General features: G+C 45.0%; 1 protein-coding gene and 1 long non-coding RNA gene across 8 annotated transcripts in view; one reads left to right on the top strand and one right to left on the bottom strand.

Annotated features, from left to right (window-relative positions):
• TANC2 (tetratricopeptide repeat, ankyrin repeat and coiled-coil containing 2) overlaps window positions 1-26305 on the top strand; it is a 160174-nt gene that overhangs the window by 109242 nt on the left and 24627 nt on the right. For all 7 annotated transcript variants that reach the window (XM_056512115.1, XM_056512113.1, XM_056512112.1 and 4 more), the window contains 6 exons: window positions 4311-4542; window positions 7234-7400; window positions 8808-9415; window positions 20830-20938; window positions 25124-25246; window positions 25847-26083. In XM_056512115.1, the coding sequence (XP_056368090.1) occupies window positions 4311-4542; window positions 7234-7400; window positions 8808-9415; window positions 20830-20938; window positions 25124-25246; window positions 25847-26083 (1476 nt within the window). The remainder of the gene's footprint in view (window positions 1-4310; window positions 4543-7233; window positions 7401-8807; window positions 9416-20829; window positions 20939-25123; window positions 25247-25846; window positions 26084-26305) is intronic.
• Window positions 17768-21186, bottom strand: LOC130264109 (uncharacterized). The gene is made up of 3 exons (XR_008842420.1): window positions 21125-21186; window positions 20966-21013; window positions 17768-19349 (listed from the first exon to the last, which is right to left on the bottom strand). It is a non-coding gene; the product is annotated as an uncharacterized LOC130264109 (long non-coding RNA).

Here is a 26305-nt window from a genome sequence, read left to right as displayed (position 1 = left end):
TCTGGATTACTCAGGGCTGTACTTTTCTGCATGGTTGTTCAGTAAATTCTTGGGGGCAAAGTTTGCATTTAGCTCTTAATGTCAGAGATGCACAAATCATTAATTTTAGAACTAAGTAACTGCTGATTGGCTCGCAGGAGCTTGACTTGGTCCTGCCATGCTGACCTTCCCTTTTCCCTGGAGGTTTATCCTTTACTCACATAGGATTTTTAAGGGATTGGCTGCCCAGTTTTAACTAACCCATTGAACAGCTTTATTCTTCGGGTTTCTGGATGCTGTGTGGTGGTTTGTGGTAGCAGCACTTAAACAAATGGACCTGAAACCCAGCTCAGCTGCACTAATGGATTGTACCCCATGCAGAGCAGCTGGTGGAGGAGCTGCACATCCATTGCATTAGTGCATTTTGCTGATGCTGAACACAGCTGGTGGCTCCAGAGGCTCTTCTCCCCATCCTCCAAGCCATATCCAAAGCATCACTAACGTTGCTGCAGGCATAGAAAAGGAGAGTGCTCCTGCCTTACATAGAGGTGAGGGATTCATTGTTGCTGAGCCTTGATGCCCTGGGTCACTAATGAATTTCAGAGAGCATTTAGCAGCACACTCAGCTATGTAAAAGTAATGAACATTGCTAATAAACTGGGTCACCCAGTGCCACATACTGGGTCACAGTCATGTGCAATGCTGGTGGCCGTTCCCATTGTCACAGCTGGCGTTGTGCCTGGCATGTGGCATAGTGGCAGGTCAGCGTGTTAACACTGCATTTATTTGAACCTATTTTGTATGGGTCAAAAAAAAATCTTGTTAAAGGTTAAAATACAATGCTGAAGCCCTTTAAGATCTCTGGAGGGGGAGGGATGTTGCTGTGAGCTCAGGGATCTGGGAGGTTGGTCCAGGAGTCCTTGCACGACATGCTTCCAGAAGGAAGCCAAGACAAACTACAAAGTGATGACAAAGGAATGCTGCCTATAATGGACTAGATTCTGTTTCAGAAGTGGTGTTGGAGAACTGCTTGAAATGGGCCTGTGCTAATAATTAAAAATAACTTATTTCCCTTGAGCCATCTCCAGACCCTCACACTCTTTTGATGTTCATTCTACCCTTCCAGCCTTTCCCCTGCTGCTGTTATCTTCTCCCTCTCCTGCCATGTCACTTGTTTCCCTTCTTTTTTTTTTCTTTTCCTCCCTCACAGTTCAGTCCCTTCTCACCCTCTGTACTTGATGACTGATACACAGTCTCTTTCGTGTCTCATTTTTCCCCCTCTCCTTTGCACTCTCACCCTCTTCCTCTTGCTCCATTCATGAGACTCTTGCCTGCTCATCCACCAGCATTTTCCATTATCCTTGCAATAGCTGTTTTACTTTTAAAATCCTTCATCCAGCAGCTGTTTCCCTTGGACAGCAGGAAGATGAAGATTACATGAGGCTGGACGAAGGCAGAATTGGGAATTGATTGTGGCAAAAAAGGGAGAGTAAGAACGGCTGGTGTTGGAAGGGTTGGGAGAAGAGACTCCTGAAGAGCTTCTGGGTTAAACACCTAGAGGGAATACAAATAATGTCTTTGTCATTCTGCTTTGGCAGTTACAAAGATGAAGTTTATGTTATTTCAGAGTAAATGAGTGTTTTGGGGCTCCTTGACCCCACTTTACGAGGAAATGGGGTCATGTTGGCCATGGTCCGTTCACTGTGCTCTCTGTCCCCACATCTGGTGTTCCTCAAGTCTTGCAACACATAATTAATACTTAGAAAAATGAGCTACCAAGAAGCTCATGATAAATGTGCTGCTTTAGTGTGTAGCCAGCTGGAGTCTACACATCATTTTAGGAGAGGGGGTTCTCCTTGGAAGTAAAATACTCATCATACAAGTGTCAACTATTTTCCTTTTCAAACAAGAAAGGAAACTATATAAATTCTTAACTTCCGGCATTTGATATTTAAAATAAAACCCACAACACCTTGGTTTCTCAGTATGGAGTCACTAGACTCTGTTCTCAGCCCTTACAAAAATTACATGAGCAGGTACTTGGAGCACTTGACTGGATTTAGGTGTTACTTTTCCCATCCTTTGTTGTAGCCCACTCCTTGCTTTAGGGTTGCTTTTAGGCCTTATGTGCTTTGCAATCCAGTGACTTGAATTTAGTCAAACTTTACAACAAGGAAATCATTTAACAAACCTGATATCTGAAATAAAAGTTTAAAAGTTTTGGAAGTCTAATTTAGTGTTTATAGCATTTAGTGCAATGGGATGACTGGGTTCAAATTGAAACTACAATTAGAAAAAATATGTCTTAAATTGTATCAGACAAAAAATAATTTGCTGAACGCAGCATCCAGGCATGCCCATACTTCTGGAACCACATGAAGTTCCCGTGATTTCATTTATTGTAATAGTTTCTACATAAAATTAAATGTTTAACTCAAGGATTTGTTCATGATAAGGCATGGTTGGAACTTGTTTAAACATTATTTTAAGGAAAAATAGGTAGATCTGTGCAAAAGGAAGCTTTTATTGATAGAGAGCACAACTTTTCCATTGAACAGTTAATTTCCAGGGTATACAAGGGAGTTTTTTGTTAGTTTTTTGTTTGTTTTTTGGCTTATCCAGTCAACAGAGTCTTTTTCCATGACATGGCTCTTCAGATTCTTGGAAGAAATTAATTGGCCTCTCATTAAAAGAGTCTTTATTTTTGTGTCTACACACCAGTTGCATAGGAAATCTGGGTAATTTCTGTTAGTGAAACCTGATACCAAGGTACAAACTTCATTCTGTGAAATGCACAAGTTATAATCCCCAAATAAATTGATGAAAAGATAGAATTACCTTTATAATTACTTTACATAGTGCTGTTCTCTAAGGGAATTCATTATGTTCCTACTGGCTGGCAGGAAAAATTCCGTAAGGAATTTGGAGGTATCCATTAAAACTTAAATACATGTATTAGGGCTTGATGCTTGAAATAGCAGCCCAGCTTTCCCATCACTGCATGTGTCACACCTTGCTTTGGCTGGGGAAGGAAAGCACTGCATTATACCCCATTGGTAATTTCATAGTGGAAATGAAAAGCCAGTGCTGAGCCAGCAGCTGAGGACCCCAGCCTGATGTGTTCATTCCTTGGTACCCTCCTTCACCGTCCTGGCCAGCCTGGAGCCTCCTGCACTCCAAGGGTTAGATACTGCAGGTGGAGAGACAGAAAGCCTTCATCATGTCCAAAGCCATGGGCACATTTCATCCCAGCTGCCCCGAGCCCCAGAGGAGCTTTTCCTTTGCATGGTGTCCTCAGCTGCAGTGTCCTTCCCAAGTTCAGAAATGCAATTTATTTTGCAACATTCTGTGCTGCAGTGCTCCAGGGCAGTGGTGGTTTTGGTACAGAACTGCTCCCACCTGCCTTGCTGGGGTATTTTTGGATACTCAGTGATATTTGAAAAGAAAATCCAGTCCAGAATGGGAGCTGGAGAAAAGCTTTGTGCCTGGTAGAGGCTCATTCCAAATGGGCAGGCAGTGCCTGAGGCTGGAGGCAGCAAGGGAGCAGGAGAAGCTGAACTGGAGTTGTGCCAGAGCAGCTTCCCAAGGGATTCAAAAGCAGAGATAGATTTTTGAGGGCCTTTTTTATGTTGCTAAAGAAAACAATAAAGTTGGCAGCATGGCCTGAGAAGACATCACTGGTTTTCTGCTTATTTTAATAAGTGGACAGAATATAGCAGGTTCTGGCAGAGTTTGCTGAGCTGAAAAAATCAGGGAAAAGCTGGGAAAAAGGGAATTCGTATTTATTTATTATTTAATTTAATTGATTTTTTTTGAATGGAGCATGGGATCACAGTGTATGAGTACAGTGAGCCTGGCATCGCCCCCAGTTCAGGGGATTCTGTACTTCCAAGGTAGACTTGGGGAGTGCTGTCTGTCCATTTCCACAGAGCTTGACCTGTGAAAACAAAGCAAGTAAAGAATAAGTTCAAGAAAGCAATCACAAGTTATTAGTGGCACCAAGTCCTTAACCAGAGCTCAGAGCACAATCCGAGCTCAGCACAGCACTTCAGGGGTGTCAACCGCTGTCACTGTCTGTCTGCAAACAGCTACAGCTTCATTTCCTTTATTCCTCAAGTGGGAGGTCCAGTCATTTTTCAGGATCAGTGCCTGTTTTTACCAACTGATTTGTCTGGATTCTTGTCATGGGTAGTTAACACTCATTGCTCTTAAAGACTTCACCTGCCAGAGCAGATCAAACTCTCCAAAGGAAAAACCGCTGCATTTACAGCTGTCCTGATGTGACATCTCTGATGAAGACACGGTGTTTTTCATTCTTTTCTCTTTGCTAGGTCGTGGCTTATCACTACTGCCAGGCTGACAACGCCTACACGTGCCTGGTGCCCGAATTTGTGCACAACGTGGCCGCGCTGCTGTGCCGCTCGCCGCAGCTGGGCGCCTACCGGGAGCAGCTGCTGCGCGAGCCGCACCTGCAGAGCCTGCTCAGCCTGCGCTCCTGCGTGCAGGACCCCATGGCCTCCTTCCGCAGGGGCGTGCTGGAGCCCCTGGAGAGCCTGCACAAAGGTACTCTGCTCCCCACGCTTCCCCAACCTCCCCTGCACCTTCTTTTATTATCATTTGAAAAATGACGCTTCGTTGGATCCGGGCATTTGAATGAAGTGATGGATTTATCTGTCTGCAGCGCTTCTCGAGCTGAGGAGAAAAGGTGGGGTCTGGAGAAGCTGGGAAGACTGAGAATTGTGGAATGGTTTGTGTTGGAAGAGACCTTAAAGCTTATGTTGTTACCCCCCTTGCCATGGGCAGGGACACCTCCCTCTATCCCAGGCTGCTCCCAGCTCCAGTGTCCCACCTGGCCTTGGACACTGCCAGGGATCCAGGGCCAGCCACAGCTGCTCTGGGCACCCTGTGCCAGGGCCTGCCCACCCTCACAGACGGGAGTTTTTTCCCGATACCCCACTTGGCTTTCCGTTTTCTTGCTTCTTTCATGTCCCAAACCTGTCCTCGCAGTTCTCAAGGTGAAAACAAGCACCATTCACAGTTCCATTCACAGTACTGCTTACAGCAACATGTTCTGATGTATTTGTGTAGGACTGACCTTTTTCCTTTTCCTATCCACTGTTCAGTGGGCTTTGGAGAATCTGAAGCTTTCACCGAAGGACTGGTATCATAAAAGTCCACAGACGCTCTGCGTAAAGCTTCTAGGGGAGCTGGTGACAAGCTTTATCCTCATTACAGACTTAGAGCTTTTTCTAGTACAGCATTGATTTTGTTTTCTTGTCTTTCTCCTCTTTGCAAGTTATAACTAATTCATTGTGACAGTCACTAAATTTTAAGATCTTTGCTGGTTGCCATGAAAACTGGCAGAGCGTTGCAGAGTTCAAGACTGTTGTCCTGCAGAATCATACTGTGCCTGTGCTACATCTTGGCTGCAAAAATAGTTCAAATAATTTTGTTACCACCCTACACACTACCGTGTTAGATCCAACATGAAATAGTTGCAGCTTCTGCCAAATTCAAAGCCCTGATGTTCAGATCAGCTCTTCAAAACTGTGTCCAAGCTCTGAGCAGCAGCATCTGGGTCGAACCTGCCCCATTCCACCAGGCACAAAGCATATGTAGAGCCAGCACAACATGACAGCAATTGTTTTTCCTGGCATGGAGAAATGTCACTGTGGAAGGAGCATGGTTGTTCTTTCCTATCTTCACTCCTTGCAAAGAGAAAAAGGATACATTTTTAGGAACTGCTGCTCTAAAGGAAAATAATTCCTGGTTATTACAGTAGCTCCTTGGGAGATGTTTCAGCTCTTGAATTCAGAGATTTTCTTGAGGATTCTTACTTTCCTTGTCAAGGAGGTTGACCCCCATCTTGCCCTAAATTCTGAGAGGTGAAAAAATTTTATATTAAACTTTTTTTCACTGGCCAGGACTTCCACTTTTCAAACCTGCTGGTTGAGAGTGCTGGCGAGCTAATTTGCACCAAGTATTCTCTAACAAGATGAACAATATCTGTAAATTGCTTCTAAAATATATAGTATTTAAGACTCTATAAATATATCAGCGGGTCTTTTACAAGGTGCTGTTGAAGCTTTAATGCTACTGGGATAAAACTGTTGAACAGGTGTTAATAGGAACATCTCTGGGAAAGTTAGATTCATGTTTCTCAAATACATGGGATAGATAAATATGGATAGATAGACAGATAGATAGATAGACAGATAGATAGATAGATAGATTTTTAATGTCAAGGAATCTAAATAATATATAGGAGGACAAAGTTCTGATTCTTCCCCTACTCCATGCTTTCTTCTCTCCTCCCTTAGGCTTTATGAGGAACATGAGATGTGGGTATAAAACTCAGGCACTATGTTCACTCTAAGATTTCAGAGAGGAATAAAGTAAATTTTTTACTGTACCTAAAAATTTTACTGAGAAGTTAACTGAAAAGGTAGCCAGGGTAATTTCAGTGCAAACTCCATGTTTTTCATGTGTATGATTACAGTGCGTGAGGCAAGGACAGGATGCTCAGCAGTCCCAAACACACGGTGTTGGCACATGTCTCTTCTCCCTGGAATACCACAAGGACCTCTCATCATCAATGAACATTCTGTGTTAGGATTTTACAGAAGAGTTTCTGATGCAATTTAAAATCAGAGAGAAAAACTGACCTGCTGCCAGGAATATTGACTTTTTGCTAGCAGGAGTTTCTCTGTAGTACTTTACAGTTCAGGATTTGTAGTACATGTGAGTAGCATATGCCATCAATAGACTCAGATTTCACATCTTACACCTGGTTTTGAGTCTTAATAGGCAAAATTACCTTTGAGAAGATACCCCTTGAGCTTTAAGGTACAAGTCCAAAACTATCTCTATCATTAGTTGTAAAGCCATACTTAGCTCTCAGTGTCTGACATAGAGAAAATGACTGCATTGGCAGCATCACCTGGGTTACTGTATTCTCCAGCAGCAAAAAAAAGTCCTGTTTAAACAGTCCATGATTTACTTCTTGGAGGATTTTCAAGGCCAGGTAGGAACACCCTGGTCTAGTGGAAGATGTCCCTGTCCCCAGCTGGAGGGTGGAACGAGATGACCTGTAAAGATCAATGTGCAATTAATGTGTCATTAAAAAAGTGCTTCTGCTGTGGTTATTTACTTCTTTGGCAATACCTGGTCATGGTTGAACTCTGTAGTGGCGTTGCAGTGCATTGTGGTTGTGCTTCTTTAGCCTTTCCAATAAATGCTTTTTCTCTCTCTCAGAGAGGAAGATCCCTGATGAAGATTTCATTATATTAATTGATGGTTTAAATGAGGCTGAATTTCACAAGCCAGATTATGGAGATACCATAGTGTCGTTCCTGAGCAAGATGATTGGAAAATTCCCTTCCTGGCTGAAGCTGGTAGTGACAGTCAGAACGAGTCTACAGGTACGTTGAGACCCCAGACAGGGATGAACTGTGTCATTGTCCTGATGGACTTGGGAAAGAAGATCTTACTGGGTGTTCTGGATTTGTTCAAGACCGTTTTTTTCAGGTTATCCTTTTGGCTTTTTTCTTCTTGGATTTATGTCCATGTTCCCAGGTTCACTCTACAGCTTTGGAAGGGTCTAATCCATCATTGCTTATTGTTGACAATAAATGTTCATCAGCAAATCATTGAGATCATTTTGAGACAGCTCACGTGCCAATGGGCCCTGACCCATGGAGCCATTGGGAGGGCAGGGTCTGCTGTCTGTCAGCCATGCAGCTAAAGGACGTCCTCAGCTCCATGTGAAAGGGCAAAGGAATGCAGATCTTCCTTCCTTTCAGCATGACCCACAATGATTTCAGTCTGATTAGACCGGGACGGTGCTCAGCTCAAGACTGTTGTGAGCAGTGTGGGAGCTCAGCAGGGAGCTGAGCCTGGTTCAGGGCAGCCAGCCCCCACATTGTCCTTGTCACTGGGAATGGCAGCTGCTTCCCAAGATCCAGGAGAGCACAGACTGCTCTTCAGTGCTGGGGTCCGTTTTTGCTCAGTAACGTACTAAATTAAATATCACTTAGAAGAAATCTTTTTGTAAGTAAATTGCATCCTGATGGCTTGAATTTCTCGTTTATTTAGGGCTTTTGCATCCCTAAAGTCTTCACTGCAGCTTGAGTTTACACTGTGTCTCCCTCTGTTTCTTTGGAGAGCTTAAGGCTTTTCTGGAGTCGGCCTTGTGCAGATAGGTTGCATCACTTTTCCTCTCCTCACAGTGGCTGAGAGCACATGAGGCAAGAATTTCTTTGGAGAGGCCTTTGATGATGTTTGGTTTATGTTGAATCAGGGTGTTCAGTAGATGAGAATTCCCTGCATTCTGTGTCCTGCAGCAGACAGACATAGTTGCTTTGCACTGGAAAGTAGTATTGTCTGTCCTGACAAGGATGTGGAATGTAGAAGCATGCTCCCAAGGAGGTCCTTGGTCTAGGCTTCAGCAAGTTTCTCGTGGCCTCAGATCTGTCATCTGGATGTCCATTCCCTCTGACAGGACAGCAGAAGGGATGGGAGGTCAATCCATGGTTGGTGGGGAGATGAATAACAAGGCCAGTGCTCTGTGTGACTTTATCATCCCTTTCCATGGATATACTGTTAAAAACAGTGTCCCTTGTTTTTATTTCAGTCATATTTCACACACAACCTGCTTGATGAAAGAGTAGAGTGTGAGGCCCTGAGAGCAGAAACTGCTGTTTGTGTTCTTGCCCTCGTGGAAGGTCTCAAAGGAGTCTCAAACATGCTATTGTAATGGAAAATAAGTTTACTTAATGAATAGTAAATGCTGCCAGCATAAGTATCTTTTCTTCTTTCTTTCTTTGTAGGAAATAATTAAGCTGTTGCCCTTCCACAGAATATTTTTGGATAGACTGGAAGAGAACGAAGCCATCGACCAGGACCTGCAGGCATACATCCTTCATCGGATACACAGCAGCTCAGAGATCCAGAACAACATCTCGCTCAACGGCAAAATGGACAACACTACGTTTGGCAAACTCAGTTCTCACCTCAAGACCTTGAGCCAAGGGTCCTACCTATACCTGAAACTTACTTTTGATCTCATAGAGAAAGGATACCTAGTTCTAAAAAGCTCCAGCTACAAAGTGGTGCCAGTGTCCCTGTCTGAAGTGTACCTGCTGCAGTGCAATATGAAGTTCCCAACACAGTCTTCCTTTGAGCGGGTCATGCCTCTCTTGAACGTAGCAGTGGCTTCTCTGCACCCATTAACAGATGAACATATTTTTCAGGCCATTAATGCAGGTAACATTGAGGGCACTTTGGAGTGGGAGGACTTTCAGCAGAGGATGGAGAACCTTTCTATGTTTCTTATCAAACGTAGAGACATGACACGAATGTTTGTTCATCCCTCTTTCCGAGAATGGCTTATTTGGAGGGAAGAAGGTGAAAAAACCAAGTTTCTTTGTGATCCAAGGTAAGCAAATGCTCTGAGAAATCAGAGCTTTCCAGTGTGTTGCTCTGCACTGTTATCTGAATAATTTTATTTTACAAGGTTGCACAAGGCTGCCCTTACCCAGATTTGCTCTATGTACACTGTAACTCTGCATTCTTTGCTGAGGTCCTTATGTTGTTCATGGAGAGAAACAAGCACCCCTGGGCACACACTTGACCTGGCAAACCTAACAGTCACCTTTGGAATGAGATGAGCTGTTCCTCAGGAGGCCCCAGGCTGTCCAGCTCAGTTATCACCAGGAGCAGGTTACTCCTGCCAGCTCAGTCCTGGAGGAGGGGAATCATTGTCCATTTCTCCAAAGGTATCAAAAGCACAGGAAGTGGAAGATATGAAGTGGAGAGATTAATAGTGTGGATACATCTTTTTCAGTTACTTCTTTTCCAAGTTGTGTTCCTTGTAGTTCTACTAAATGTTTTTTTGCAAACAAAGGACAGAATTGTTCTGTAGTGATTTTGGACTGTAAATGCATCTATAATCCCTGTGCTGACAGCAGCTGACTTCCTGGCTTAGGGCACAGGGAACAGAATTTAATCACAGTTAGATTTGTATTCTCTAAGCCCAATGATCTCTGTCAACAACATTACTTCTGTTTCTAGTGACAAGTGGGAGCAGATGATCTGACTGTAATTCTCGTAGCTTGTCCTCGTAAATTTTACTCCAGTTTTCTGCCCATTTCTTGAAATGTGATTGTAATCATCAAGGAAACAGGTTCAAGGATGTGTCAGTGACCCGTCTGAAGACAATCTCATGGTATCTGCTGGAGCTGGAAAGCACCTGGCTGATCAAGGCAGCTGTGGCCGTTAGTGGTGTCAGAGTAATTTACCACTTTAAATTTGAGGTAAACAGGCTGCAGTAGAAAAATATGAAATAGTTCCTCCCAATGGGCATCTTCTCGTTTTTACTGGGTTCTGACAATATTCCCGTTGAGTGAGCCCTTGGTAAAGCCTCTCACAGCAGCAGGTGCCTTCAGATCATTTAGAGTTATTTAATATCCTTACTTGGAAGTCAGTGCTGTCCTACCCTGTGTGAGTGTCTGAGTGGTGCTTCCTCCACCCCAGTCGCTCCCAGCTGCTGCCTCTGGGTCAGTGTGGCCTGGCTGCAGGAGAGCTTGCTGTCAGCTGGTGAGGGGATAGCAGCCAGTGGTCCTGGCAATTGTCACTGATCACACAGTACCTGCCAGGGTGATCCCTGGAACGAGCAACTCAGAAAAATCACTGCTTTCCAAATCACTGCTTTCCATCATTACCCTAAAAATAGAATCCAGGTGCAGTGTGCTTCACTGGTGGGTGAGGCATGTATTGGGTGCTGTGGGTGGGAGCAGTGCCTGTGGCTGAGTGACCTGGGGACTGTGGGTCCAGAAATTCTCTTCATCCTCACAGTGCTGGGAAAAGGCACTCTCAGAATACCAGATTCAGAAGGAAATTCAGATGTGCTGCATTTTAGATGGTTTTGCACTGAAACAAAACATGGAATCAGCACAAAGGCATGAATTGTTTGCTCAACATGTCACCAGAAAGATTTTTGCTCAGCATTTGGGTTTGGTGCTGCCTTTTCTGAGCATCACAAACACATCCTGCCCTCAAGACAGTTCAGGAGATTTTCAGGTATCGCTTTCCATCTCATATATGCCATTAATGTGGGGAAATTAATGGTGGCTTTATGGGGTCCACTCATGCTCTGTGCCAACAGGGTATCCCCACAGAGCTGACCTGACTTAGCTCCTTCCCACAGGCAAAAGGAAGTTCCAGTCCCTCAGCAGGCTCTCACTGGAGGGATCAGCCCATACATACCATATTCATGTGTATAATGTGCACTAACTGCATCATGCTCTGATGGTAACTAATGAAACCAGATACAATCCAGTGGTTAATAGACAGGGATCCCTGAGCTATGACACTCTTCAAAATCCTCCTGTCCAGCTGATACAGAGCTCAGAGCATGGGAAACCCTGAGCAACAATTAAGTAATTATTTTTCATTTTATTTCTTGGAAGAGAAGCGGAGCTGGCCAGTGACAGAGCTCACAGCAGTAGCCTGTGCAAATTTGTCTGCATCTGGTTTGTTCACAGCCAGATGGATTTCTTTCTGCTCACTGGGGAATTGGGAAGACATGACAACTGTAGAGAGCTCTCCTGGGGCCTATGGTCTGTGCAGCAGTGTGACCCTGCCCTGACAGTACATGAGCAGTGAGGCTGCTGAGGCTGGTGTTTTCCCCTGTGAGAAGAGCCTTGGAGTGAAATGTGGGTTTGTGAAGCTGCTTTTAATTGACTGACCCTGACAGACTGTCCAGGTGTGAGACCATTATCAAGGAAATTGGAATAATGGGCCTTGTGTCCACTTATATCCCAGCTGGGATAATCTCCCAGATTTTGTTGGTGAGAGCGAGTGTTCGTGTTCTCAGGAGTGGGGAAAAGAGGGGAGGGGAGAGGAGGAGCACAGTGTCCAGGAATTATCACATTTTTCTGTACTTTGAAGAAAAACAGCTCTGGGGTCTTGGTTAGCCTGTTGAGATGCTGACCCTCTTCTCTGACCCCCATGGTGTGTTTGCTGTCCCAGGCAGAGGCGGGTTGGCTCTGGAGGGTGATGTCCTCACCACTGCTCTGCCCAGACAGGAGCCCCTGCCAGCCCCTCCATTTCTAACACAGCCAGGCTTTTGTCAGAACACTTGGGCAGCATTGCAGTAATGACCTCCCCAGCCTGTCAGGCCAGCACATCAACCAAATGGCTTCCTTGACAAAAAACATAAAACGTTTTAGGGAAAGACTCAATCCTTTGTGACTGGTGCATGGGAAAAATGGTTCTTACTGCACATTCCTCCTACACTTATATTTCTAAATCTAAATTCTGCTCTAATGCAGTGCTTCTTTCTTCCCAGACATAATCAGAAACTTCTATGCAATTATTTTCCATGCTTTTACAGCTCTAATAAAATGTTTTACCCTTGTGCTGCTGCTGAAGGGTCTGTGAGTGAGACAGAAATTATTTGTCCTGGCAAGACAGTAAGAGAGCTGTAGTCAGATATGGACCCCAGAAGTGAAATTACTTTATCCAGGTTTAAGTGCAAGCATCTGAGTTACTTGTCTAGACTTGCTTTATAGTCAGAGGAGAGAAATTAGAATGATTCATTTCATCCTGAGCTCAAGGCTGCAGTAGGTCAGAGGAGGAGTGCCTGGGGAGCGTCTGCTCCAGCTGAGTTCTGAGGAATCTGGGGGTGATGGCTCCCCAGGAGATGTCTCCAGCACTGACAAGGCTGCATGAGGTGAATCTCTCCAGGCTGCTCCTCTACCCTATACACAGGCCTTTGAAGCACCTTCCCAGATTTTCCTCTCTTGCTCAGGAAAGCTAAGGTGGGATAAAGATACTCTCAGTGCTGTTGCCTGTATGAGTATCTCAGTTTGGGCTTTGTGTCTCAGGGTGGCACTGGAGCAGCCAGTGTTGTGTGTGCTGCTGGTGGCTGGGGGAAGAGGCTCTTTGTGCCCAGCACCCGTGGGACCAGAGCAAAATGAAGCATTTAGATCTTCACCTCTGGCTTGGTGAAGCCAAAGCTCACTTAATTTCAGGGCCTGCCATGCAGGTGTCTGTTGCTCAGGCAGTCACTCCCATCTCCCTGAGTCCTTGGAGCAGTTCTGGCCACTGCTGGCCGCAGGGTGGGCAGGGCATGGGCACACTGCCCAGGGAGTGACCTGTGCAGGACTGAGCTTGGCAGGATGGGAGGTGGCAGAGGTGCTGCCTTTGGCACAGGCTTGCTCCTGCTGTTCCTGGGACAGGGGGTTTTGAAGGATGAGCATTTCATGAACCCACAGCAAGGCCATTTCCTCACCTCCTCCCTCCTCTTCTACATCCATAAACCAAATGTGTTCCTCACGCCCCAGATGAGGATTCACTGTGTGGATGAACGTGCAGCAGTGATGCAGGCAGGAGGCTGCAGCTCTCATCCAGCAGCTGAGTTGCCATGGTTTCTGGCAGAGCTGTCTTTCAGTACAAGACTCCATAGGTATTTTACATTTTCCTTTTTCTCCACATTGCAAGTGGAGACTTTTCCTACACAAAATTAATGTTTTTATGTATTATCCAGCAAAATGATAGAGTGAAGGCTTTAGAGCAAAATCAGGAGGTTTTGTTTTATTTTGATGAAATGCTGAATCTGCTTGACAAATAATAGTCCTCAGTGTAAAGATAATTCATTTAGAAAGTTGGAAGAAAAAGAAGCTGGTGAAAATGATATTTCTAACAATTCAGGGATACAACAAACAGCTTTAAATGAGGAGTTGGTCTTTGCATTGCACATCTTCTTAAAAATTACCCCCAGATCAGTCCTCCATGTGGAGCTCACTTGGGCATTATGGTGCATGGATTAATTGATTTTCTTTCTATTTTTTATTATAAGGCTCTCAAAAGCTCTTAAAATACACTCAGATTGATTGTTAGCTGAAATAATCAAGTGTTCACCAAAACCCAGGGTAGGTCTTAATTGTTTTCTCCACATTCACGAGGGATGGATTTTACTCAGCAGAGCAAAGGCATTGTTTGAATACAAGGTGAGGCAGAATAATGGGTTTAGAATTTATTTGAATTCCTTATATATTAGACAGAAAATTAAAAATAATGCAGTGCCCACTAGTGCCACTGTGGGGCCAGAGATGGAATAATCAGGTTTTCCAAACTGGTTGGCAGCAGCACCAGCTCTCAAGGGGCTGCCATCATTATTTAACATTGCTTTACACTTGGAATGACCTCTCCTAATGTCTTTTTGATTGCTCCAGAGTGCTGGTTTTGGAGCTCTGCAGGTGTTGTAGCTCACAGTGGGCTTTCTGAGGGCCCCAGGCAGAGGTCCAGGCAGCACTGGCCACACCAGCACAGCCACGAGGAGCAGGTTGTCACCCCCAGCCATGGGCTGGCTGCCACGTGCCACCAGAACACATCAGCTTGGGTTCTGTCCTTGCCCATCCTGCTGTCACCTGCGGCTCAGCTGCGCCTGTGCAGGGCCTGTGCTCAGTTAGTGCAATTAATTGTCAGCTCGCCGTGGGATCTGGTAGTTCAGGATCATTTCCACAGCTCTAATTTTGGCAGAAGTGTGGAGTGTGGTAGAAGTGGAGGCTGAGCTGTCATTTGGGGCAGAACTTTTCTACACCCATTGCACGGCAATGAGAGTACATTTCTCACTCTTTTAATTTACCCCTCAAGCCATATTTAGTGAGTGCCATATTTGTGAACCACAGAGATGACTCCATCATCATGTCCTCCAGTAAATTGGTGAGGCAAACCCAATATGTTCACCAAATATGGAGTGCTGACTTTGAGAATACAACTTTTAGGCTTGCCATATGTCTTCCAGAAAAAAAAATTTGATTGCATGACTTAGAACCCAGTACATTTTGAAATGTAAAAAGAATAGGCAATAACTCAACAAAATGAGTGGAGGAAGCTTACCATATGCAAATTCCACATCTCCAGCATCTCAGGACATTCACTCTAGTCAGAGAATCATGGAGTGATTTGTGGTGAAAGGACTTCAAAGCCCATGCAGTTCCACCCCTGCCATGGGCAGGGACACTTCCCACTGCACCAAGGTGCTGCAAACCCCATCCAGCCTGGCCCTGGACACTGCTGAGGGTGGGGCAGCCACATCTTCTGTGAGCAGCCTGTGTGAGGAGCTCACCATGCTCACCATCCTCACATGCTCACCATCCTCACATGCTCACCATGCTCAACATCCTCACCATCCTCACCATCCTCATATCCTCACATGCTCACATCCTCACATCCTCACATGCTCACCATCCTCACCATCCTCACATCCTCACATCCTCACATCCTCACATCCTCACATGCTCACATCCTCACATCCTCACCATCCTCACATCCTCACATGCTCACCATCCTCACATCCTCACATCCTCACATCCTCACATCCTCACCATGCTCACCATCCTCACATCCTCACCATCCTCACCATCCTCACCATCCTCACCATCCTCACATCCTCACCATCCTCACCATCCTCACCATCCTCACCATCCTCACATCCTCACCATCCTCACCATCCTCACATCCTCACCATCCTCACCATCCTCACATCCTCACATCCTCACCATCCTCACATCCTCACATCCTCACGTCCTCACATCCTCACATCCTCACCATCCTCACATCCTCACATCCTCACCATGCTCACATCCTCACATCCTCACCATCCTCACCATCCTCACATCCTCACATCCTCACCATGCTCACCATCCTCTCAGGCAGCAGTCTCCTCCCAGCACCCCATCTCAGCCTGCCCTCTGGCACTACAAAGCCATTCCACCTGTCAAGTGTCTCTCTCCAGCTGTCTTGCAGTTTCTTTCTAATGTCTTGCAGAAATTGGAGGTCAAAAATAAATGAGTAAAGGCCTTGGTAGCCAGCTGGGGATCTGTACCAGGGATTTAGCAGTGCAATGAAGTGACTTTTCTGCAGGTTTTCCCCTGAACTGCAGTCAGAGCTGCAGCTGCAGTGTCAGTTGGAAGGGAAGGGAGAAAATGCAGAGATTCTAAATGATGACACATGAGATGGAGAGCAGATGTGTTCACTGCCACCACAAAGGACATCAGCAGAGCAGCCTGTTCTCACTGGCTCATTAGACATGCAAACCTCAGCACTGGGTTGCAGCAGGGGGTTGAATATATTGTCCTCATAAAATCTGCTCTTTTTCTTTACTTCTGGACTTAAAACTTCTGTCTGCTGGGCCATTTTCACATCTAAATGGAAGAAAATATTCACAGAATAATGCATCCTGTGGCATTAAGCCACCAAGAAGAGAGGAGTGGAGTTAACCAGAAACTGATCAAAGAAAGAAATGTTACTGAATTTGTTCCTGTTATTTTATTCCTGAAATATTACAGCCCACTTTTAGAGCAAAATCATCTTCCAGCAGTGCAGCGAAGAGTAGCCTTGGCTCTTTTGTTTGAATTTTTTTAATAATGTGAATTCCTTCCAATTAATTTGCAATTACAACATCAGAGGGAAACTATATTAGAAAAAAAATCGATTTGAGGGATAAACTGTTCCTTCAAGAGGGGCTTCTGGAGCTGAGATTGGCCTTTTTGTAGGACAGACACGCAGAGATCTCTGCAAGGGAGGAGGCTCTGGGCTGTGTCAGAGCACACATCAGTCTCTGCACTGCAGTTATGACACTACACTTGGCAGAGCTGAAGAAAATGTGAATACACATCTTTTGAAGACTGGGCACAGTGTCAGATCTCTTGATTTTGGAATGTTTTCATGGGATTAGCTGGAAGAAGGGAGATGTGGGTGTAAATCAGGGAATTTGAACTTCAGTAGGTTCAGAAGTGAACAGGCCTGATCCTCAATAATTTTTTGTCTTTTACTCTGGTGCTGCAATGACTTAACACTGCAATAAATTTAAATCCTGTAAAATCTTTTTTACCTGATGATGTACTGATCTGGAAGCTTTTAATATTTTCTTTTGTATTTAATCATTCTTCTTCACTGCACTTTGGGCACACCAGTATTTTATCAGTGAGACTTTGTCCTTCTCCATCTGTGACATGAGGAATGGAGTCACCTGGGGACTGTGCTTGAGGTACCAACATCCTGCATCCTCTTGCTCTGCATCAGAGCTGTGTGTGACTCATGTTTGGGTAGATCAGGGAGCAGTTGTGTAGAGATCAGATCCAGCATCTATTTATAAATGCATGGAGTGACAGGACAAGGGGGAATGACTTCAAACTGACAGACAGTAGGTTTAAATTGGATATTAGGAAAATATTCTTTCCTGAGAGGGTGGGCAGGCCCTGGCACAGGTGCCCAGAGCAGCTGTGGCTGCCCCTGGATCCCTGGCAGTGCCCAGGCCAGGCTGGACAGGGCTAGAAGCACCTGGGACAGTGGGAGGTGTCCCTGCCGTGGCAGGGGGGGCACTGGGTGGACTTTAGGGTCTCTTCCAACTCAAACCATTCCATAATTCCACATAACCTCATGTGCAGCCTTCTCTTAGAGGGCTCTCTTCTCTTGGAGCTGCTGTAGGTGTGCACTGGTTCGTGCAGTGTAGGATGTTGGAATGATCAGAGACTCATTTTTCTGTCTTTTTTACATACATATATGTATATAGTTGTGCATGTATAATTACGTATCTAAATGCACACTGTGTACATGCACATTGGTACATGCACACGTGCCCATCTAGGCAGACTCCTTACCATTGCAGGAGTTGATACAAGCACAAAGAGCAGATTACAGCTGCAGGAGCTGAGCTGGCAGGGCTATTAATTTTTCACAAAAAAAAAAAAAAAAAAAAAAAAAAAAAAAAGAAATCTTACATTAAAAATGGAAAAATCTCTGATGATAAACTCTGCAGTGGTGAAATTCAAAGCATATCATTTCACTGAGCTCCTTGATGTGAAATCATTACTGCCACTCTGCTGTATTAAAGAAAAAAAACAGCCTGTGCAGTTGCAGTCTGGTTTAGTTTCCAATTAATGTTGGCAGAACAAGTATTTATCCAGCAGCCAACAGTCAAGGTCTGGGAAGCATTGCAGAGGTAAAGTATTACTCATGAATACTGTACTTTATTCTGGAGTAGTTCCTACATGCCTTATTTATAACACCAAAGTCATGTCTGTAATTGAATGTAGGTAAATACCCTTCCAACTGCAGCTGAAAAGCAATTTAGGAGCTGACAGTGGAAGCTGGACTGGTGTGCCAGGAGGGAGCTGCAAAGAGAAGCTCAGAAGCTTCTGAATTTTCAATTCATGCTTAGGATTAATGCAGTTACAGATCCATTCAGAGCCTTCCTAAACATTCTGAAAGAGTTCTTCACCAACCAGCAGAAAGCTGGTATTGTTGGCTCTGCTGTGATGTGGAACACTGTGGCTGGAGCCCTTGTGCAGTTGGGAGCAGCAGAGGCAGCTCCTGATCCCCTGCCTGAGGATCGCCCCAGCAAGGGAAGGAGCTGATGGCCCTGAGCCATGGAATCATAAACCTTAGAATGCTTTGTGTTGGAAAGGAGCTTAAAGGCCACTCAGTCCAGCCCCCAGACCGGGCTGCTCCAAACCCTGTCCAACCTGGCCTTGGACATTTCCAGCTGCCCTGGGCAACCTGTGCCAGGGCCTGCCACCCTCCCAGAGTTTTCCTGATGTCTGATCTGTGCCTCCAGTCTGTCACTGGGAAGCTGTTCCCCCTTGATCTGTCACTCCAGACCCTTGTCATGACCTGCAGGTTCCTGAACTTGCACCACCAACCCTCAGCCCCTCTCAAAACCCCTCGCAGCACCTGGGAATCTGATGATTTTTTGGGATGGACTCAGTGCATTACAGCAATTCCAGGTTTTCATAATCCCACTGAATGGGGCTGAGTTCAGTCCAGCACTTGCCATTCTGTTTGACTTCCAGCTGTGTTTCCTGGTCCATTGTTTCCTTCTGCTCTCTTTCCTCTTCCTTCCCACAAACATTCCCAGAGGTCACCCAGTGTCACCACCAAAAGCATTTGTCTCTCTCCAATAGGAGTCCTGATGTTCTCTCCCATTCCAAGGAGGGGGAGAGCCAAAGGAAGGCAAGGCAGCAGGCTGGGCTTAAAACAAGCTGCTAGAACCACCTTCAGGGCCCTTCTGCTCCAGCTTTTGATGTTTTGTCCCTTCTGTTGGTGCTGTCTGGAGAACTCTCACAGCACAGGTGCAGGGATTGGAGGCAGTGCCCTGTGCTCTGGGGGTTGTGATGGATTTTCAGCTCTCAGCTGAAGCATCCCAGCCATGTTGTGATGGGCACAGTCACATCTGGAGAGGCTTTTCCTCCATTCAGGGGAAGCATGGAGCAGTGGGCACAGGCCATGTGCCAGGCCAGGGTGTGGAGAGCAGCTTGACAGGCAGAAAAAGAGGGTTCCATTTTTTTTATGGCCGAGTCACCCTAAGAGTGAAAGCACTGTCAGTCAATAAAAACCTGTGTTTTGTTTTTCATTCTGCTCCTCCAGCAGGCACATTTGTCCTCCCAGCACCACGAGGGCTGACAGAGTATCTCTGGGCTCTGCTCACACAAATCCATGTGTTACCAATCCAAAAGGAGCTTCATTGGCAGGGCTCACGGGGCACCTTGCCAAAAACCTGGCCAGGGCATTACAAGTCATTCACTCTTTTTTTTTTTTCTGAGTTTATTTTGAGATGGACGGTAATTCACCCTGAATGAGGATGAACTGGTAAATCCCCAGTGCTGTGAAAGCTTCTATCTTGTGTAATATTTACTAGATCTTTGGCCATCCAAAGTATTTCTTTGCTTTACCCGACAGGGATGAGCTAATAACGTTTCCCGTCCTTAAAAGCCCTTTTAAAGCCACAGCTGATATCATATTTTATTTTCCTTGGCTGGAAGGGGTTTGATTGCTTTTAGTGCAGTCACATTTTCATGTACTCTTAGAAATGAAGTGGCTTAAAAAGACTCCCTTGGGAGCAGCCAGGGGCTTAAGGAAGAATATAATTTTGTTGGTAAAACCAAAAAAAAAAAAATCACACAGACCTCTGATGTCCCAGTGTGGAGCCTCTCTGGCTCCTGCCCTGCTCCCTGCATCTCCTGCTGTGGCACCCACGTGTGCCTGGGGCACCTGCAGGAGCAGGTGTTTGCTGATCTCACCCAGAAATGGTATTAAAGCTTCACACTGTAGCACTGTGTGTGCTTTGTGTGTCCCTGGAGAATCATCTTCTCACATCTTTGAGAAGATTCAGCCATGTTGAACTTGCAGTGCTACAAGATGGAAATCCCTAAGTGTTTAAAGGTTAAAAAAATGTCAGTAAAAACCACCTTTAGCAACAGAAGTTATTGTCTGCTTTACTATATTTTTGCCTTAAACAGAACTTGTTGTGTAGTTCAGTTAATTTGCTGTGGTTGTCAGTCTGGTAGGGCATTGCCAGAAGCACCTTTATTACTGGAAAAGCTGAAGAAGGATTTTAGAGGGAGATTTACAAAGAAATAAAGTTGTTTCACACAGGGTAGTGAGTGCAGGTGTAATTTAAAGGACATTTTCCTCAAAGTGTGGATATTGTGAATATGGCATTTTCCAGTGACTTCAGGTTAGTTACATGCTTTGCAAATGTGGTTCTCCTTGCAACTATAAAAGTAACATTTCAGCTTTCATGACATTGCACTCTGGTGTTTCTAGCACCTGCTCATAGAAGATATATCAGAGGGGTTTTGCTGTCTGCCAGTGTCTGGGGGTTTTGAGCTGTCAGTGATCACCAGTAATAAAGGATGCAATCACTTGTTGGTTTACAAGTGAGAATTCAGCCTGCTCTGTTTCCCAAAGCTGAATGTGGTTGAAGGATTAGGATTTTTGTCCTCAAAAGTTGTTTCGTTGGTCTAAGAACAAATAATAACATAGTTTTTCTTCTGATTTTAGGAGTGGCCACACACTACTTGCCTTCTGGTTTTCCCGCCAAGAAGGAAAATTAAACAGACAGCAGACCATTGAACTGGGACATCACATTCTCAAAGCACATATTTTTAAGGTAACAAAAATTCAGATGAAGGTTGACCTCACCTGCAGCACTGGCAGCACTCGCTCTCCTCTGGTTCTGGGGTTGCTGGAAGAGTGTGGAAGAGTGTGGAAGTGAGCTTTGGAAAATTGGCTGTGGTACCTAAGAAACCCTTCAGATTAAGCCCTTTCAGACACTAAATTCAGATTGCCTCCTTACTTAAAATTGCTCTTCTGCCATAAGGCGCTTCTTGCTCTGAGAGATAGCTCCTGTGGCAGCACCTAGAAAAAAGGACATTTTTTAAAAGGAGCAGTTTTGAAGAATCTAATGCAAAATTTAGGTTGTTACAGGAAAATCTGGTGGTTGTTGAAATTGGCTGATTGGTCCATCTTATTCTTCACACAGACATTTAAGACCTGGGTAATTGAAAGGCAAACTTGGATGTGAGTATCAGCATGACCCATAAACTAAGAATGATTCTTCCTGCTGGCCCAGGCACCAGAAGGTGGGAATGAGAGGATGGATTTGTAAGGTCACAGGAAATACAGATTTTCTTACAGCTCTTGGGACCTGTGGTTGCTTAACACTAGTGAAAACAAGGCTGAATTTTCATCTGATCTCTGTATGATTTTACAGACTTGAGGGTTTTGGCACTCAGGTTTCTGTTCCTAGAGTAAACAGATGAATTGTGCCTTGTGTGAGTCCTGTTGGATTTATTTATTGTATTCCCTGTGCCAGATTCCCCACCAGGTGTAGCAGCAAAGTCTCCTTGTTTGGGAAGACGATGGCTGGAGCCAAAGGGAGGAACCCCAGACTGGAGCATTACTCCTCAGGGGATCCATTTCCTGTTCCCAGTTGCATTCCCAAAGCCAAACTCAGCCCTGAGGTCACTACTGTTCAGCTGCCATTCACATCTAAATCTGGTTCCAAACTTTCATTTCACGTGTCCATAGTGGGAACTGATAAAAGAGATTCAGACTCTGAGCAAATGACAAATTTTCATTAAGTGGATAAGTTTCCAATAGATTCCAGGTTTAAGTGAATGATATTTACAGTAGTAGAAAATGCCAGTTAGCATATGACAAATGTTCCTCATTCTGTTCCTCATCACTCAGCAAAATCCTTGGGTTTACAGCACTGCAGGAAGACCAATGTCACAGTGACAGATAAAGCATGACAAAATGTTGTTTACAAGAACTACAAAGTTTCAAAAGACTTTGAGTTAGCTGGATTAGAAATTGTAAGTTAGTATTTTGCTTTCCCTTGAATAGATTTATTTTTATTGCTTATTTTAACAAGTGTTTGCAGAGGATTTGTGAATGTTTACTGAGTGAAACAAGAGCTGCATTAGTTTCTGAAGGAGGCAGTAGGCTGGAATATTGCAGACCATATTTAAGGTCTCGAGCATTCTTTAAAGAAATATTTCCAAGAGTACATGCACAGACTCTTTGCCAGTTGTTACTGCCTGTATTTGTTTCTAAACAAGCATTTTTCCATTCAGGCTTTTCATTCTGGCTGATCTTTTGCTGAAGCCATTACCAGTGTGGCCATGGACTTCCTGCCAAGTAGGGAGCATGTCAGGTCATCAGTTCAGGGTGTTTTTCCTCAAGTTGCCATGTTACAGCAGTAGACACAAAGATCTTTCTGCATACACTAATATCCTAATTTTAAAGGTATTTATGGAGGGCTGGTGCCATTATAATTTCATTTTATGTACCCATCAGGAAGCCAGGAGAATATTAGACCAGAGCTAACATGTTTTGTCCAGCCAGGGAGTACTGATGGGTATAGAAGCAAACTTTGATAAAACAGAGAAGAAAATTTATCCTTCTCCAATCCTTCCTAGTTTGAATCCACTGGACCTTAGCAAGGTGGTGATGGAACACTTGGAATTTCCAGGTGTAAAAAAAGCAAGTGATGCTCAGATACAGAGTGCTGACCTGACACAAGGGTGGGAAGACATTTTCAGGTTTCCATCTTAACTTGCTGGCTGAGATCTGATGGTTTTGTCTTATCTTTTAAACACAAACATCCTCAAACAGTTTAGGCGGGGGGAAAAAAGGAAAAGTACAAATGTTTTAGTCTTTTAAATCAGCTGCCAGTCTTAACAGGAGCATATAGAAAGCCAAGTTGAAAAGCCTGGAGTGGAATAAAAGGGCACAAAGAGAAATGTGCAGTTGTGATACAACAGGACCCAAACTTCAGGCTGATGTATGTTTTGCAAATCAGCCAAAGAGAAGGCTTTAACTTCATCTTAAATTGGTTGAAATGTCAGTAATGCAGAAGCTGGTGGTGCTTGGAGCAGCCTGGTCTGGTGGAAGGTGTCAGTGCCCATGGCAGGGGGATGGAATGGGATGGGCTTTGAGGTTCCTTCTAACCCAAACCAGGCTGGAATTCTGGGGTTCTGTACGCTGCTGATGGCCAAATAGCAGAGGAGGCCATCAGGTAAAACTGAAAGATGCTGGCAGCTCTCATTCAAGACAGGACAGGAAAAAACAAGTGTTTGAACTATGGGGTGGTGGGGGCTGGAAAAATTGTTCAAATTGTCAGGTCATACACTGGTCTCGTGTTGGATGGTCCCAATGAAGTGGAAACCACTGATGATATTTTGGTTGATACTGTAAGAAGTTGGGATTTGTTTTTGTTGAAGGACTCGTTCTGCTCCACAGTTCTGAAGAGGGAATTAGAAAAGGAAGATACAGTCTGTAAAATGAGAAATAGAGCTGGCTTTTGCCTGAATGGTGACTGAATGATCATAGAGCTGAATGTACTTTTTCTTTAAAGGATGAATGTCACCTTTTATGTCTTGCACTAATATCTAAGTATATATGCATTCTAGTGCAACAGTTAACATTTCTACAGCATCCGGGATTATCTTCAGAGGGCTGTTCTCAAGGTATCCACCCTTTTCCTTGGTTCTGATGGCGATTCAGGGAGCTTATTTGTGGGCTTGATAGTAGTATAACTATTTTTAAATTATTTTAGCCATTTATTATAAAATTTCTTTCCCTTTCCACCTTTCCTGAGTTCATGAAATTTAATATTGACCTCTAATGTCCTGTGTTATGTCATTTCAAAAGCAGCATTTAACAGTGGCTCAAATGCCTGAACTCTTTTTCCCTCAACACAAGCAGGTCTTTTTCTTGGTTTAGCTCCCTGAATTTTAAGGAAACAAGTACATTATAAGATCTTGTCTAATCTATTGCTTTTTTTGCTGATAAAACCGTTTCAAGTGACAAATCTGTTGATAGCTAGGGCGATGCTGCAGATTACCTTGCACACACTGGAATTAGAGGTTGCAGATGAGTCCAGCTGTGGGTTGGGATGATGATTCCCACACATCTTCCTTCAGAGGAAGCAAATCCCACCTTGTGCTTCTGGTTTTGTTCCACCAGCATCATCCCAGTCCCAGTCACACAAACCAGAACTGGGAGCCTGCTGTTTTGCAGGAGTGGAAGTGACCACCTGGCCTGCAAGAAAGCAGAAATCAGGGTTTGCATGTCAAACCAGAATTAAATGTGCAGTTAAAGATGCCTGTGCAGTTTCCATGGAATCAGCAGGCTTTCATGGGAAATCAGGAGCAGAGCAGCAGCATTCAGGGCATGCTCATGCAGGGCTCTGCTGGAGTCACCGCCCCCCCTCTGCTCTTCCATCCAGATGTTGGCTCTCATCTCTCAGCTATGGGGAAATTATGGCTCCTTCCACTGGAGGGAGAAACCTGCTTAATTACGCTCTGCCAATTTGGGATGCTGGAAAATACGTTAGACCTTCGATATATTGTGTATAACCTGACACTGACTAGAAGAGTTGGAGACAATCTGGTACAAGATACCAGGGTATACTGCTCCAGGCTGTGGTTGAAAGTTCCTGAATTTATCTTACTGTATACAGTAGTGTACTTTATTTAAAAAGAAAAAAAAAAAGCAGCAATCTGTGCTCCTTAACATGACGTTTTGTGAGGATGTTGGATGGATCTAATTACTCACAGTTAAATCCTGCCTTTCCTGGACCTTGGAGATGGCTGCATTACCTTTACAAATAGTTTTCTGCAAGCTTATTAATTGATTGTGAAGGTCAGATTTGGCAGATTGTCACATTACCTTGTGTGTAGTCATTATAGTCCTGAAAGTCCTTTGAAGTCCAGAGACCCATGAGGATCTGCCCAGAGTAACTGAGCAGATTTGTAAGGGTGGATCTAAGTTACTTTCTCTTTTTCAGGGTCTGAGTAAAAAAGTTGGGGTATCTTCCTCCATCCTGCAAGGGCTTTGGATCTCCTACAGTACTGAAGGTCTTTCAATGGCTTTGGCATCTCTGAGAAATCTCTACACCCCGAACATAAAGGTACTGGGGGAGAGGGGGGAGCTGGGGGTTCAGAGTTCACCCAGGAAGCTCCAGCAATGGGCAGTGACCGTGCAGAGTGTTCACTGGAGCCGTGCCAGTGTCCTGGCCAGGCTGAGCAGCCTGCTGGGTGTTTGTCCTAAGCTGAGGACAGGCCTTTCATCAGTTGAGATTTTTTTACCATTTGGGGTCAGTCCATCAACTCTGCTGCTTTGACCAGGGATCTCCTTTTGGTTGCAATGAGCAAACAGTGAGTCTGTGCCTGTGCAAAATGGAGATTTTCCTTCTCAAAGATGTGGAATGCGACCACTGATGCTGGAACTTGACATGTAAAGGGCTTTGGCTTAGGTTTTGGTTCCTCATCCCTGCCATGGCCCCAGCTGCTGCAGCATGGCTGGGGTAACTTTGTTCCACAACAGAGGGTGGCTGCACCCTTCAGACACTTCATAGCCACTTGGGAGCTGCTGAAACTGCTCCATCTGCATCAAATAGGACCAGCTATGGGGCAGATGTTTCTACTGAGCATTTCATGTCCTTGGCTGTTTGCTTGGGGAGGCGACCAGGGCCCTGGGTTCTGTGACCATCAGCTCTCCTCCCCTGCAGGTCAGTCGCTTGCTGATTTTAGGAGGTGCCAACGTGAATTACCGGACAGAAGTTCTGAACAATGCCCCCGTTTTGTGTGTCCAATCTCACCTGGGATATGCTGAGATGGTGGCTTTGCTCTTGGAGTTTGGGGCCAACGTGGACTCTGCTTCGGAGAGCGGCCTGACCCCGCTGGGCTACGCGGCTGCCGCGGGCTTCCTGAGCATCGTGGTGCTGCTGTGCAAGAAACGTGCCAAGGTAAGGGAGCCAGGCTCTGTCAGAGCTCCTCTGAGCTGCTGCACCCAGCTCAGAGCTCCTCTGAACTGCTCCACCCTGCTCAGAGCTCCTCTGAGCTGCTGCACCCAGCTCAGAGCTCCTCTGAGCTGCTGCATGCTCTGCAAAGCTCCTCTGAGCTGCTCCACGCTGCTGAGAGCTCACCTGAGCTGCTTTACTCTGCTCAGAGCTCACCTGAGCTGCCCC

The sequence above is a fragment of the Oenanthe melanoleuca genome, chromosome 27 (assembly GCF_029582105.1).
Source record: "Oenanthe melanoleuca isolate GR-GAL-2019-014 chromosome 27, OMel1.0, whole genome shotgun sequence".
Lineage (NCBI taxonomy): Eukaryota > Metazoa > Chordata > Aves > Passeriformes > Muscicapidae > Oenanthe > Oenanthe melanoleuca.
The sequence above is the reverse complement of the archived record's forward strand: the minus strand, read 5'-3'. Positions and strand labels throughout refer to the sequence as shown.